This window comes from Corythoichthys intestinalis, chromosome 4, assembly GCF_030265065.1.
Source record: "Corythoichthys intestinalis isolate RoL2023-P3 chromosome 4, ASM3026506v1, whole genome shotgun sequence".
Lineage (NCBI taxonomy): Eukaryota > Metazoa > Chordata > Actinopteri > Syngnathiformes > Syngnathidae > Corythoichthys > Corythoichthys intestinalis.
Window position 1 is genome coordinate 10,445,290 of NC_080398.1, and position 15,729 is coordinate 10,461,018.

Below are 15,729 nucleotides of genomic sequence, written 5' to 3' on the forward strand. Positions count from 1 at the left end.
GTATGCGAGATTAAATGCTACGAATGCTCATGTATTTACAATTCGCATAGCAAATCGCTCACACAGAACTCCACAAACTGTTTGTGTATGCATTTGTAATTAAGTTAAGAACTACATATATTAGCTGAAACTTACAGCCTGCTGTGGGCCAAACCAGAGCGCAGCTATCCTTTATCCATGTCAGACATCGGAGTCTGCAAGGTGACAGTCCAGCCAGACCCAACACTGCCACCAGAGGGCAGTCTATCCTCCATCATTAAACATAATACAATAGTTTTGGACTTTTTGAATATTTTGATATTTAGGGATACTTAAAGTGTTAATTCCGACTTATGCGGAAATTCAGGTTACGAAACCAGTGTAGGAACAGAACTCGTTCGTAACCCAGGGACTACCTGCAAGTATTTTGCACAGTGGATCAAAACAAACAGTCCATCTTGCTTATCAGGAATATTTATTGGTGACTTTGTTTTTATATTTCATATAAAGCAATCTTGATTTTCTAATCTTTATCACTATTCTCAAGAACACTGTAAAATGTATCTAGAAACCTTTGGATCAGTGATTTACAAAATGTGTGTGTGCAATTTGATCAAAGAAAAATGGAAAGCTGTTTCCAGGGCAAGGACATGTGCAGGTCCCTGGAAAGTAGGTAACCCATCACCTCCTGGTTTGCCTTACCTTGATAAGTAAAGGTTAAAAAAAAAAATACTATTAACCCTTAAAGACCTGCAACATGAAGCAATTATCAGAGAATCCCGAATTTTGAAAAATAAGGTCTTAATGATTTGTAAAACCCTAGCAAAATCCAGTTTTTTTTTCTCATGAAACCTGCAGATGCATGTGTTGACTTGCATCCATCATTTTTTGTCCCCCCCCCCCCCAAAAAAACTGTCAAAATTCTGAATTATTCTCAAAATCATGAAATTTTAGGTGAATCAAATGTGATACATTTGGCAATAAATGGTTAAAAATATTTTTTAAATTCCCACACCCATTAAGCGATAAGGAATCAGATTGATATGAAGTATTAATCATTAGAGTTGTCAGATATTATCGGCTAACCAATAATAATAATAATATATTGAGGACAGAAAAACTGCCTTATGGCACTTTGCACTTGATAAAAAAAAAAAAAAGTTTGAACTGTTTCGATTTCAACAATATAGTGGTGCAAGATAGGCACTTTTCCCACAACTTCAGTTGTTCTCATTTTTTCACAGAATGTTTATTCGGGAAACCTTGAAGTTGTTACATTTATCATTATTAAAGCATCCAGTGGGGCATCACTATACAATTAGCAATAATACGTTAAGTCCACGACTGCATATACAGTAACGGTATCGGATTTTTGGAGTTGACGAAATCGGGTTATCGGTTAAAAAGTCATTATGGGACAACGCTATTAATAATCGAATCAATCACTAAATTCTTATTAATCAGCAGTATATATTAAAAAAAAATGCAGTGAGTAAGGGCTAGTTCTTCAACTCACACTTGATGATGGTGATCGGTCACTTCACAGAAAGTGTTTCTTGGCATTGCAGAAGGACTTGCTTGCATGCAGCATACCCAGCCAAAGAATCCCATACCATAAAGCACCTGGTGAACACTCTGTGTGTGTTTTTTTTTTTTTTTTTGTGCTGATGTTAATGCCAGAGGAGGCTTGGAACACTGAGCTAATTGAGTCAGCAAAGTGTGGGTGACTTTATCACACTGTACACAGCAGTAGTCAACGACCCCGCTCTGTAACTTTTGTGGTCGGACACACTGAGTTACTGTCCCTAAAAGCTTCCACTTTGCAAGAACACCACTTGCAGTTGATCAAGGAAGGCTGGTGGGGAAATTTATCAGTGCTATAGTGGAATGATGCAATATTTCACCAAGAAATAATGACTTCCACGAAGGAACTTCTAGTAAGGTACTTCGATTTATATACTTGTGGTAATGGGAATGAATTAAATAAGAGATTAGATGAATTGGCCATTTTCTTAGGTGTTAAACAGTGAAAGGAGCCACTGAAGACGAAGAGCTGCATTGCTTTTATTTTCAAACTTAAATCAAAGATGCATTTGTAGCCAAAATGGTGTAAAAACTATGAATAGATTCTCGGGAAATAAACATGACGGCGCTTCAGCTATCTGATTAACTTGGCCTTTTGTGTAATTTATTCTTGCTCTGTGCCCTCTTCTCCCTCGTCTCCGTTGTCTCATCTAGTTGTGGCCTTGGAGAGCCTCCGCCATGAACAGCTTCCCAAGGTTCTGAGAGGTGAATTCCTTCACGTTCTGGCAATAGTTGTTAATTTGCCCTGTTGGAGAGTAGCCACATAGATAGACGCACACCACAGAAAAACACAGAGGCAGACGTACATTCATTTGTACACACCCAAACAGGCCGAGGAGAAATGGGGAGGAAGAAAACAGAAGCATAGCAAAAACATCAAATTAGTAGTGGCAACACAGCAGGATCAGAAAGCTGCCGGGGGGGAGGAGAGCTCAACAGCTTGAAATGGCAGACTAAGGGGCGGTTCACTTGGTGACTGAGCAAATAAACTTTAGATTAATGTAATTTCCGGATAATAGTGGAGATAATTATAAAGCCGAACTCAAGCTCCTGTGAGGGGAACAGAGGCGGCTGGTGGAGTTTGCGATGGTGGGGGTTCAATCTCTGAGTGGAAGTGAACGTACATAGAGAACTACATATTAAGAGAGCTACGGTGTTATTTTCTCGTACCTGCAATAAGAAGTGTGTCCATGCGAGGTGGGGGCTGAGGAGGCTTGAACATTTTGCTGATATCCTCTTCAGGCAAGGGTGCCTCTCCTCTGCTCTGTCGCTGGACGTTTTCCTGCTGTCGCCTTTGGAGGTACTGCACACAAGGATGGACAGAGGAAGAGGCAGCATTAGAGGATGACTGAGGGAAGGAAAGGTATATGGCGTGACAGTGATAGGAAGAAAGGAAAAACAGTGAAAATGCACAGAAAGAACTTTCACATGGGTAACAGTACACTATGTGTGGCATCACATAGTAATGAAAGGCAAGTGTGAAAGCAGTAGCTGACAGTAAATCAACCAGGATCCTGCAGCTACACTTGTTTGTTTGTGAGACGACATAGTATAAGGTCAAAACTAGCAGTGTGAGAAAATATCGAAATGGTGATATATCGTGATACTTTGTATCCCAAAAAGCTATCGATATGCTCCTGCCAAGAATCGAGATATCGTTCAAAAATGTGTCAATTTTCAAAAAATAAAAGTAACCAACAAGTTGCTACCAAAATCTTCCACCATAATAGTGTCTCAGTTAACTATATGGCTTTCATTGATGGCGTTGGATGCCCAGGCCGTTAAGACTGGGAAGGGGGAATGAACGGTCGTTCATTCGAAACCATTCTTTCTGATTTTCGGGGCATTTAGAGGCCACTTTCAGTTCATTTGAGGGCATTTACAGCTCATTATCTGTTGAGTTTGAGTCACTGCCTATTAATTCCTGGGTCACTTCCTGTTCTGTAACCCAAAATCAACAGAAAGTGACCAATAAAATGCCCCCAAATCAACCGCAAGTGACTGAAAATAACAAGTAATGACCTGAAATGGCCCAAAATTACCTTGTTGCCTGGCATTGGCTGTCACTAATGACCATAGAAGTGGGAGTGGCTGCCATTGACATTGCTCAACGCCCAATCCATTTAGACTGGGAACGTTCGTTCACTCGGACCCTGAGCATTCACAATCATTCTTTACGATTTTCAGGGCATTTACAGGTCACTTTTTGTTCACTTTAGGGCATTTACAGGTCATTTCCTGTTGAGTTTGAGTCACTGCCAAATCATTGGGGAAATTTGCGGGTCACTTCCTGTTCGTTAACTCGAAATAAACAGGAAGTGACCCATGACATACCCCAAAATCAACAGAAAGTAACAGCCTTAAATGGCCCGAAATTCCCTCAATGCCTTGCATTGCTTGCCACTGATGGCCATAGACGTTCAATCCGTTTGAAGTGGGAGGGATGGCAGCGAATGAACATTCGGTCATTCACTGCCACCCTCCCATTTCCAATAAATTGGACGTCTACTAGTGATAAACTCATTCCAATTCACAGCAGAAGCTCGTTTCTCTGTTTGTTTGTTTGTAGAATATCCTAGAATGATTTCCCTAATGTATCGATAATCGTTGTATCGCCATATCGTCAGATCATCGTTATCGTGAGCTTTGTATCGCAAATCGTATCGTATCGTATCGTGAGGTACCAAGAGGTGCCCACCCCTAGTCAAGACTTTTACGATTTTTGCCCGGTCCCGATCATCCTGCAGGTTTTCAAAGATATTCAGGCCTGCAAACTAAGGTGGCCCTACTTAACCCTTAAAAGTCGAGAGACGCGCTGATGCGTCCTGCACGCATGTCATTTTTGGAGCTTCATTACGTTCTAATTATGTCACCCCTTGCCCGCTGGTTGTGGTCTTGTTTGAAAGTGCAGATGTTGAGGTTCACACTCTTACTTGAAGTCAATCGACCAAGTAAAACGGGAAATAATGTGAGTTTTACAGTATTACCGCCATCATAAATAAACATTAAAACTCTGCATGGACCATGTGTATCTCCATATTTCCATTATTTCTTGTCCTTTTTCAAAACAGAAAGCACCACGAAAAACTACATATCCCAGAAGCTATTGTGAAGTCACAAAAGACAGACAGACCCTTTTCGTGTTAGATGGTATATACAGTGCCTTGCAAAAGTATTCGGCCCCCTTGAACCTTGCAACCTTTCGCCACATTTAAGGCTTCAAACATAAAGATATAAAATTTTAATTTTTTGTCAAGAATCAACAACAAGTGGGACACAATCGTGAAGTGGAACAAAATTTATTGGATAATTTAAACTTTTTTAACAAATAAAAAACTGAAAAGTGGGGCGTGCAATATTATTCGGCCCCCTTGCGTTAATACTTTGTAGCGCCACCTTTTGCTCCAATTACAGCTGCAAGTCGCTTGGGGTATGTTTCTATCAGTTTTGCACATCGAGAGACTGACATTCTTGCCCATTCTTCCTTGCAAAACAGCTCGAGCTCAGTGAGGTTGGATGGAGAGTGTTTGTGAACAGCAGTCTTCAGCTCTTTCCACAGATTCTCATTGGATTCAGGTCTGGACTTTGACTTGGCCATTCTAACACCTGGATACGTTTATTTTTGAACCATTCCATTGTAGATTTGGCTTTATGTTTTGGATCATTGTCCTGTTGGAAGATAAATCTCCGTTCCAGTCTCAGGTCTTGTGCAGATACCAACAGGTTTTCTTCCAGAATGTTCCTGTATTTGGCTGCATCCATCTTCCCGTCAATTTTAACCATCTTCCCTGTCCCTGCTGAAGAAAAGCAGGCCCAAACCATGATGCTGCCACCACCATGTTTGATAGTGGGGATGGTGTGTTCAGGGTGATGAGCTGTGTTGCTTTTACGCCAAACATATCGTTTTGCATTGTGGCCAAAAAGTTCAATTTTGGTTTCATCTGACCAGAGCACCTTCTTCCACATGTTTGGTGTGTCTCCCAGGTGGCTTGTGGCAAACTTTAAACGAGACTTTTTATGGATATCTTTGAGAAATGTCTTTCTTCTTGCCACTCTTCCATAAAGGCCAGATTTGTGCAGTGTACGACTGATTGTTGTCCTATGGACAGACTCTCCCACCTCAGCTGTAGATCTCTGCAGTTCATCCAGAGTGATCGTGGGCCTCTTGGCTGCATCTCTGATCAGTTTTCTCCTTGTTTGAGAAGAAAGTTTGGAAGGACGGCCGGGTCTTGGTAGATTTGCAGTGGTCTGATGCTCCTTCCATTTCAATATGATGGCTTGCACAGTGCTCCTTGAGATGTTTAAAGCTTGGGAAATCTTTTTGTATCCAAATCCGGCTTTAAACTTCTCCACAACAGTAACTCGGACCTGCCTGGTGTGTTCCTTGGTTTTCATAATGCTCTCTGCACTTTAAACAGAACCCTGAGACTATCACAGAGCAGGTGCATTTATACGGAGACTTGATTACACACCGGTGGATTCTATTTATCATCATCGGTCATTTAGGACAACATTGGATCATTCAGAGATCCTCACTGAACGTCTGGAGTGAGTTTGCTGCACTGAAAGTAAAGGGGCCGAATAATATTGCACGCCACACTTTTCAGTTTTTTATTTGTTAAAAAAGTTTAAATTATCCAATAAATGTTGTTCCACTTCACGATTGTGTCCCACTTGTTGTTGATTCTTGACAAAAAAATTAAATTTCATATCTTTATGTTTGAAGCCTGAAATGTGGCGAAAGGTTGCAAGATTCAAGGGGGCCGAATACTTTTGCAAGGCACTGTATATACACATTTTTTCCCACTATTTTGCACTGTCGGTCTTCTGTATGTAACCTGTTTTGACCATAGTATGTGTAAAGGCCAAAAATGCCTATGACCATGCCTGCTGTTGCTGTTGAATTATCAAAAATAAAACTATTTTTAGTATTTTTTATTTGTCTTATTTTTTCTGTTTAATGTTTATACTAACAAGTTGAATGTTATCAAGCATCAAAATGATTCGATTAGCATGTCAGGTTGTCAATAGGACATCAATATTACATATTTTGACAAAAACTTTGGGGAATTTTTGGTCTTTTTGGCGAAAAATGTTGATTATAAATGGTCAGCGAAGTAAACAGTTTGGGCATGAAGGTTATTGTGTCCTGAAAAAAGGGGACCCAACCAGGCCATTGTGAACATAACATTTTTATCTTTGAAATATAGAGGCAACATCAAACGCATGCAAAATGGGACCAAATAGACTCGGACCTTAAAGGGTTAAGCATTGCACTTGCTCGTTTGCATGAAAACCAGAGCAATGTTGTGAATTGTTATATTTTTTAAATATCTAGCTATGGCGTAATTCAACGCTGTGACTGTTTGCTGAACAGTATTCTCAATCTGTTGATATTGAGTGGAATCTATGCAATCCTCATTTTTAACAGTACCACGACTGGACACACAGTGAAAGCATGATGGATCCACCACAATATTTTACTGAGGGTAGTAAGTGTTTTTAGAAATGTACTGGAATGTATAACACCTATTGTCATCACCAAATAATTAAATCTTTTGTTCATCGGTCCACAGTACCTTGGGTCCAAATTGATGCTGGTTTATCCAAATGTGCTTTTGCATATCCCAAGCGAGTCCATTTGTGGCATTGTGTGAATAACTCTCCCTTATACCTTCTCCTTGTGCAAAGTGCACTGAATAGTTTAACGATGCACAGCGACACCATCTTCAGAAAAATGATCTTTCAGTTCTTTGGTGGTCTGTGGGTCGTTTTTGACCACTCACAACATCCTTCGCCTTGGCAACTCTGATGTTTTTCTTGGCCTGCAACTTCTGGCCTTAAGGACTGTGTTTATGGTCTTTCGTTTCTCACAATGTTCCTCACAGTGGAAACTCACAACTGAAATTACAATTACATTATGGCAGCCTTCCCTTAAACCATGATGTTGAAAACCTTTTCATTCAGGTCATTTGTGAGCTGCTGAGGCCCCCATTTGCCACTCTTCACTGGAGATTCACCTAGAAACAACATGCAAGCCCCCACTTTACATACATTTCTTCACAACTGCATGCATCTTTCTATGACGTCCCAGACTTGATAAGATCACATGCCAATTTTGGTTTCAAATTAACCAGACCAATAAGTCTCAGGTATTCCAATTAACAAAAGGAAAGGGATGCCCAAATTTTGCACTGGTGTAGTTTTGTTTTGATTCATATTGCACATCTTATTTCTGTGGGTCTGATAAATCTAGTTTCAATTCTGACATGTTGCACATGCTCCATCAGTGTTTTAGTATTTCAAAAATGAAGTTGCTATTGAAATTTTGCTAAATGTAAGATAGGTGCAGGCTACTGCTGCAGATTTCCAAAGACGTACAAAGACATTTGCAATTTAATGAAAATAATGTTTATTTTGAACAATTGCCAAGTGGTTTAGAGGTTTGTGCTTGTTGATTTGAGAATGTAATTTCTTTTGGAGGAAAAACATTTTGAATAAAACGTTCTTTATACTTGTGAGACAGTCCAGATTTAAAATTTTACTTAATCCATTTCTTGTCCACTAGTTAGGTGTTCTTCCATCGGAAAATGGACTACAATACAAGCAATTGGTGAGAATTGCTTTGTTTTTTTTCCCCAGTCTATTATATGGATTGGGTTATGGAACACAAAAATTAGATTGGAATGAGGTATGAGGAAGTCAGTGCAGCCTTGACTTTCTCCATTGGGTTTAGAGGGAAATGATCATGTCCCGCATAGCAGCTGTCAGAAAGACTGCAGAAAGATTTCTTAGTAGTGTGCTGTATTTACCCTCCAACTTCACAAGTGTTTCACAACCTCCTGCAGAGAACCATCACCGCAGCTGGAACTACCAAGCCTCATGTAGCAGCGAGTGTATTTCAGGCAACGTCTTATGTTTAGGCTTATTCAGTATATAGCTTTAAAGTACAGGCTTCATGTTTTGGATCAAAGGCTTGTTTTAAATGGAATCATCTTAAAATTGAGAGTCAGTAGCAAACCAACAGATTTAAACTGAAAAAAAAAATCAGTTGATCATATTCCCTTATTATACATGCATTAGATGTGCTTGTATAAGATGCCTCATTCAGAATCTCCATATTTGGTGTGGTTCACTAGAACCAACCTTACAGAAATTGACCATCACAAACAAATCAAATGAGACTACAGGTTTAGAGAAGCTTTAGACGTGTTTATCGACTTTTCCTATAAAGCAAAATGTTATTTCTCCACGCATTTTCAGATGGTTTATCTTATTTTCTCTTTACATAGTCAAGCGTAAGGATACCGAACCACACCAGAGCTCACTGGCAGGCAAACTGGAAAACCACCTCATGACATGACAATACTATACTGTACATAAATCAGGAAAGAGTGACGTAAATATTTTCTCTGACAAAGTCTGAGAGAGCTCAGTGACAAATGGACTTGTCTCATGCACAGTGAGTTTTGCAGCCTTCCGATGATTAATAACGTACAATTTCTCCAAGAAGCATCAGGGTCAATAGCACAAGATTACAGAGCAAATACAGTAGATGCATGAAAGGTGCAATAGAGCTCACTTTCAGTTCCTTTTAGTGTGCATATTGTTCATTGTATAGAACTGACAAAAATAAAAAAGGAGATTCCATTTAAGGTGCAAGTCTACGTGGTATTGTGTATGACACTGTGCTATGTTGGGGTGTGAGTGCGTGCGTGTGTGTGTGAAGCTCAGGGCCTGTGATGATTAGAAGGTCGGTGGGGGTGGGGGGTGGGTGGGGTGATAAATCATACTGGCTGGAGTGTAGGCGATTGGCCTGGGGACGTTTGGCCATGTACGTGTGTTGTTTTTTGCAGTGCTCATGTTTTGGACAGAGATGGCCTCTGAGTTGTGTGATTATTGTACGGCTGGCTGATGCTTGTGAAGCTAGCTGATCATAAAGGCTGAACATTCAGGCTGAAAACATTTTCTCAATTCGTGTCAGTGAGAGTCGCTTTTTGAAAAAATACGTGAAGCTGTTTATGGTAGGTTTACATTCATATGAACACAGAGGGACATCTACAGCTACTGTTGTTCCGACCAATGTGTAATAATAATCATTATTATTTGAATTATTCTCATTAATAATGTTTTTATCATATGTGTACATAACTCTGGAATATGCTGGCACGAGTTCATGATGCATTTGATTGAGGCCGTACTTGCTAAAAATGTGCAAGCCTTCATTAGTCTTGTGTTCTGGCTGAGTGTGCGCTGGTGTGTGTGTTCCTGCTGCAGCTTTTTTAATTTACAGCTAATGAAGTCGGTGTATGAAATAAATCTCGGTGGGATTGAAAGAGAATAAAAACAGGGTTATGAAAGAGTTTTTCAATAGAGGGAAAAAAAATCAGGTTTTGCAGCAATTCAGCTGCTTTGTGTCCATTTGCATGCACTCACTCAAGAGTGCTCACAGCATTTTAAGTTCACAATTAAAGAAACTGTCATAGCACTTCTATTTCAATTCAGAAATGTTACCAAATTAATTCATCTGTAAATTCACCAAAAAAAAAAAAACAACGGAACACGAGCATTCATGAACAACAGGATTAAATCATACACTTTAGTCATGGGGATGGCAATACAGTTGCTAAACGTAAGCAGCGAATAAGAGGCTTTGACCAATTAAGAATCAACCAATAAGAGGCAGAGGTGGGTAGAGTAGCCAAAAATGTTACTCAAGTAAGAGTAGCATTACTTCAAAATAATATTACTCAAGTAAAAGTCGCCATCCAAAAAATGTACTCAAAGTAAAAAAAAAAAATTGGTGAAAAGAATACTCAAGTAATGAGTAACATTGTGAGTAATTGCTGATATTTTTGTCAGATTTTTTTTCTTTCAAACAATGGCATTATTTTTCTGAGCACAAATCTATCTATATGAACTGTTGTTATAATGACACTGTACAATAACCCAGTACATAACCACGTTAAGTCAAAGAAATACAAAAAAGGAAAATCATTGCATTACTACGACAGAAAAAAATTACATGAATGGAACATTATTCGTTCAAAGAGCATGAGTGCCCTCTGGTGGAGAAAATAGTTCCTAGTTTGAATAGGGAAGAGTTCCTTCATAATTACTATTTTGAAATTAAAAGAATCATATCTCCGGTTTTCTGTGGTCAATTGGTGCCAAATAAAAACTGTGAGAGGTTAAAAAGTGTGCTTTCGGGTCACGTTGAGGGCAGCGCTCTATATCAAATACTTAATTTTTTACGGTGCTTTAAAGACACCACATGATGGAACAGGGTGGCGTGACAATAGAACGGCAAGCTTGCGTCTGATTGGTATAATGGAGTCGTGATTATTGTTGCGACGTCTCATTGGTGAAATCGGTAGAGCTACCCTAATTTTCGCACTATAAGGCGCACCTGACTATAAGCCGCCACCCACCAAATTTGACACAAAAACGGCATTTGTTCAGAGATAAGCCGCTCTGGACTATAAGCCACACTCCTCACTGTGATATGGGATATTTACACCAAAAGATATTAACCGGAAACACGTTATTTGACCATGAAGCTTTGAACCAATTGGCTGCAAAGCTTCATTGCTTCAAGAAGCTTCATTTGGCCATCACTGATCCCTTAGGGGAGACGGTCAACACTGTTGTCGTCCAACATGCCTCCTAGCATACATTGCAGTGCTACAGATGTGAAGAACAATCAAAACTCATGTTCTGTGCTAAATATGTTCCAGTTGTTTCATTAATTGCTAGTTATGGTTTTTGGTAACACATTATTTGACAGTGGCGCCATAAGACTGTCTTTAGACGATCATAATTATGACATGACACTGTCCTGAGCATTAATGAATGCTGATACCAGATGTCATTTAGTGGTATCCGGCAAATTACCTCATTTTTGAATGGATGTAAAAGATCCAAGCTGGACATAAATGGAGTTAGTGACATAATTTGCTGAATGACACTTGCATAAGGTCATTATGGCGTAAGCATTCAGTAATGCCCATGATAGTGTCATGTCATAATTATGACCCAAATAAATCAACATATAACCCGCACTGGACTATAAGCCACAGGCATCAAAATGAAGGGAAAAAGTAGCGGCTTATAGTCCGAAAATTACGGTCCTTGCAACTATTACAGCTGCTACAGCTACTTGGCATCGCTTGCTTAACAAAAAAAAAAAAAAAGTAGAATAAAGAGGGAAAATGTATCGACTCTTGTGTAGCCCAAAGTAGCCGTAAGAGTAGTGTTTTTTCTTCACAAATCTACTCAAGTAAAAAGTATAGCTAAGTAAAACTTGTCTTAGCAGTACAAATTTCTCAAAAAGTTACTCAAGTGAATCTAACCGAGTATAGGCTATGTAGCGCGTTACAACCCACCTCTGATAATAAGTCACAAATACTTGAAATGTGACATTTCAAAATTACACTCATCTAATTTTAACTTCAAAATGCCTGACTCACTGCACTGTATTATTCTTAACACTTGAATGTGTCTGTTCAGTTCAATCCAGCAGCACAGACCACAAGCATTGCTTTTGTTTCTTTTACTAAATAGTGAGGTGTTGACAAGACGAAGTCAATATAAAATGAGGCCAAAACCTACACCCAATATGCTTAAATTCATTTTTCAGACCAGGTAATTTCCCCCAAAAGAGGCCTCGAGACAGACAGCCCAAATAATTCAAGGAGACATGAGAAAACTATAACTTTGGAATCCAACATAGACCAGAAAGATCAACACAAGCACATGTCAAAAAGGAAAACAATAAATGTCTTTACCACAGCACTTCATGGGGGAAAACACCTTTTGAGCCTTGATAATGACACAAACACTTGTAAAAGTCAAACTCATGACTAAACTTCAAGATGCTGTTGAATATAACTTGCCTTGTCAGGAACATATTTAACCACCTATATACAGAGAGCGACCAAGAGTGTGATGACTGTAAAGGACACAGCATAATGATGCTAATACTTTGACGACAGGGTCAATTTAAGACATGTCCAATGTTCGGTTTGACATACAGTATAGGCTATTAACCAGACAAATTTTAAGATAAGGTCATCAAATAAAGAACATGTTGTTTTGTTTCGAACTGAGCGAAAAGGTTGCATTCAAATCCCAATATTGCAGAACCTGACTGTTTGCATTCTGCCAAGTGATATTTCCCTTTGCATGTTTATGCCTGTGAAAAGTTTGTGTGTGCATACAAGCATATGTATGATGATTACCTGGTGCTTCTGCTGCTGCTGTTTGCTCAGATTTCGGCTGTAGGTGTTGTACTTGACTATGTCTTGGTTCATGTCATCCACCCTGTCCATCAGGAGCTGAAGGCTCTTCTCCAAATGGTTACTGCAAGATATCACATATTGTGAAACTAAGTTACTCACACGTAAGATGATTTCCATTTACCAACAAGGCATGTCTTCCAACATACACGACAAATTGTCACATGAACACTGGCTTCGGCTAGAAGTACAACAAAAAGACCTAATTTGTTATACAGTCTTCTGTAGCATTGTATTGCCTGATACTTCATCTCCTCTTTAGGTTAAAAACCAACTTCGTATGATTTACTGCAAAATAAAATGCAAACATCAAATATGCCCATAAATGCACAGCAGAATTTCAAATGTCAAACTTCCTTTAAAGCCAAACTGTTGTTTTTCTTTAACCCACCATCATGCTTGGCATCCCAGGAGATATCAGTTAAGCCATTATTTCTGTTTGTGTGCATGCTTATTCTGAGATTTTTTTTAGACGATAATTTAAAAAGATGAATCAAACCTAACACGGCTGTTGAAAGAGGAATGTGAGGAGATACACATGCAGCAAAATTCAATTCAAAGCAAACTATTTCTATCAAATGAACCTGAAGATTTTTACATTTCACCATTAAGTGGTGAACTTGTGTTTGCTGACACTTCAGTTTTCCAAGTGCATGGCAAAAATCTCAGTGACGCCAAGCAACATTAAGTACAATATGGACTAAAATACTGCAACACAAAGCCATTATAAACTGATTGGCTGGTGCTCAAAGACACACTACCCCTTATTGATTCGCACATTAAAGAATGTTTATTAAAAAAGAAAAAGGGGGGAAAAAACTATCATAGCACAGCTGAAAAGATTGCTCAAATTATTCGAGTAACTTGATTTTAAAAATTGATCGAGGCATTGACTCCGCCTCGAGGAATATTTAATTTTGCCAGCTCTAAGCATGACGTTTTGCCCGGACTACTTTTTAGGGCTGCAGCTATCGAATATTTTAGTAATCACGTATTCGAGTGAAAATTCTATCGAGTAATCGGATAAAACATATACAGTAATACCTCTACATACGAAGTTAATTCGTTCCAGGACCTTGTTTGTAAGTCGAAATGGTCGTATGTCGAGCAGGATTTCACCCATAAGAATACATTATCAATCCCATTAATTTGTTCCACAGCCTAAAAAAACCTACACTAAATCCTTAATAACTACTGCTGGTACTATCAAAAATGGCAATTACTGTACACATAGCAAAACAAATAAATTATAAATAAAAAACAGAATTTATAATAATAATTATTATTTCTGTAATAATGTAACAAGTCGAGTTCTAATCTGGCGGACGTTTTTTTTTTCTGTACCTGAACGCACCGTGTGGCCGACGTGACACAGAGGGAGCAGAGTGACTGGGAGTTTACTTTCGCTTTCAATGTTTTCTTGAGAACACCGTCAACTTTGGCGGTCAGGAGGCATTTTGTGTTGGATAAGTTCTGAAATAAATGATAAAAACCTGACGAAGCTGGCGATTTGTTTGGCGATGTTACCACAATAATAATTGTCATCTTAACTTATAAAGACTGGCGAACGGTGGCCGGAGGAGGACCGTGGAGATGAATTGTTGAGCCAGTTCACGGATGCGCACCCAACGCTCATATTTTTCTATAATTTGCATCTTCATTTCAATGGTAAGTATCCCCTTTTTCCTTTTTTGACCAGCTATATAAGCCTATTTGAAACCTTTGTTGATTTCTCTCACAAGAAAATTTACCATGCGTCCGTCTGCGGTGGTGTCATGTCGTCATATTTTGAGCATGTCGTCGGATTTAGAAACAAATGGCGAGTCAAATTTTACGTTGGATGTCGAAAAGATCGTTTGTCGAAGCGATCGTATGTCGAGGTACCACTGTATTTTTTTAGGTAATGAGCAATTATAAACATACTGTACATGAGAAAACAAGACATTTCATCTAATACTGAACAATTTTCAGTCAATCAATGTCTTTATTTTCGATGTACATTGTTGAAAACAGCCAACATTTGCATCTCAGGTGACTAGAAAAAAAAAAAAAAAAAAGACTTCTAGATCTTATTAAAATATATATATATATATTTCTAACCTAAAAATGTCATTACGCTTGATATTACACATCACTTAAAAGTTAGGTGTTTTTCCCCACGTGTTTCAACTGAATTTCCATTTGTGTCAAGCTATTTCTAAGTTCTAGTTAAGTTTTAAGTTAGTCCAAACTGTAAGTCCTGATAGGATTTTGAGTTTTTGCACTGTTCAAAATAAATGTATGACACCTGCTGTATTGGAGCACATTAGGGACCTGTGCTACTTGGTGTTTTCTCCAGTATTGACTACTGAGCTAAATTTGAGTTAGCTTAATTATGTGTTTATTTTACACCCTCACCACTCTACAGCGCTATGTTTTTATAGATTAAATAAAGCCTGTATGTAAGACACGTTAGCCATGCATCGACAGTAGTCATAAATACAGAGCTGCCAACTTTTAGAAAAACCTTGGAGAGAGATTTTGTTGGGGGTGACCAAAATTTTGCCCCGCACGCAGGCACACAAGTTGGTGGCTCAAATATCAGGGAATTAGAATTAATTTGGCGTTGTACCCATGTTGTGCCCTGCTTTCTGGTGGTTTGTGGGGCATTAGTCTCAGTCGGATAACTGGCCTTTGCCATTTCACACTACACAGTTATATGACATGAGTCACAAATGATCCCAGACCAGGTTATTGAAAGCCCTCGCGACTCCCTTTTGCGGAGGATGTCATGCATTTATTAATGGCACCTTGCTGGTTCTGGAGCCTCCTCCTCTTCCTCAAATGTCAAAGCTAATACCAGTAGCATTTTATTAAACAAATTTAATAA

General features: G+C 38.9%; 1 protein-coding gene across 1 annotated transcript in view; it reads right to left on the reverse strand.

The window, feature by feature from the left end:
• Positions 1 to 878: 878 nt before the first annotated feature.
• The window catches only part of LOC130914845 (eukaryotic translation initiation factor 3 subunit H), a 99,553-nt gene continuing 84,702 nt past the window's right edge, over positions 879 to 15,729 (reverse strand). Inside the window, exons 6-8 of the mRNA XM_057834390.1 lie at positions 12,804 to 12,924; positions 2,734 to 2,866; positions 879 to 2,308 (exon numbers count right to left, since the gene is read on the reverse strand). Coding sequence (XP_057690373.1) covers positions 2,214 to 2,308; positions 2,734 to 2,866; positions 12,804 to 12,924 — 349 coding nt within the window. The 3' untranslated portion in view covers positions 879 to 2,213. The remainder of the gene's footprint in view (positions 2,309 to 2,733; positions 2,867 to 12,803; positions 12,925 to 15,729) is intronic.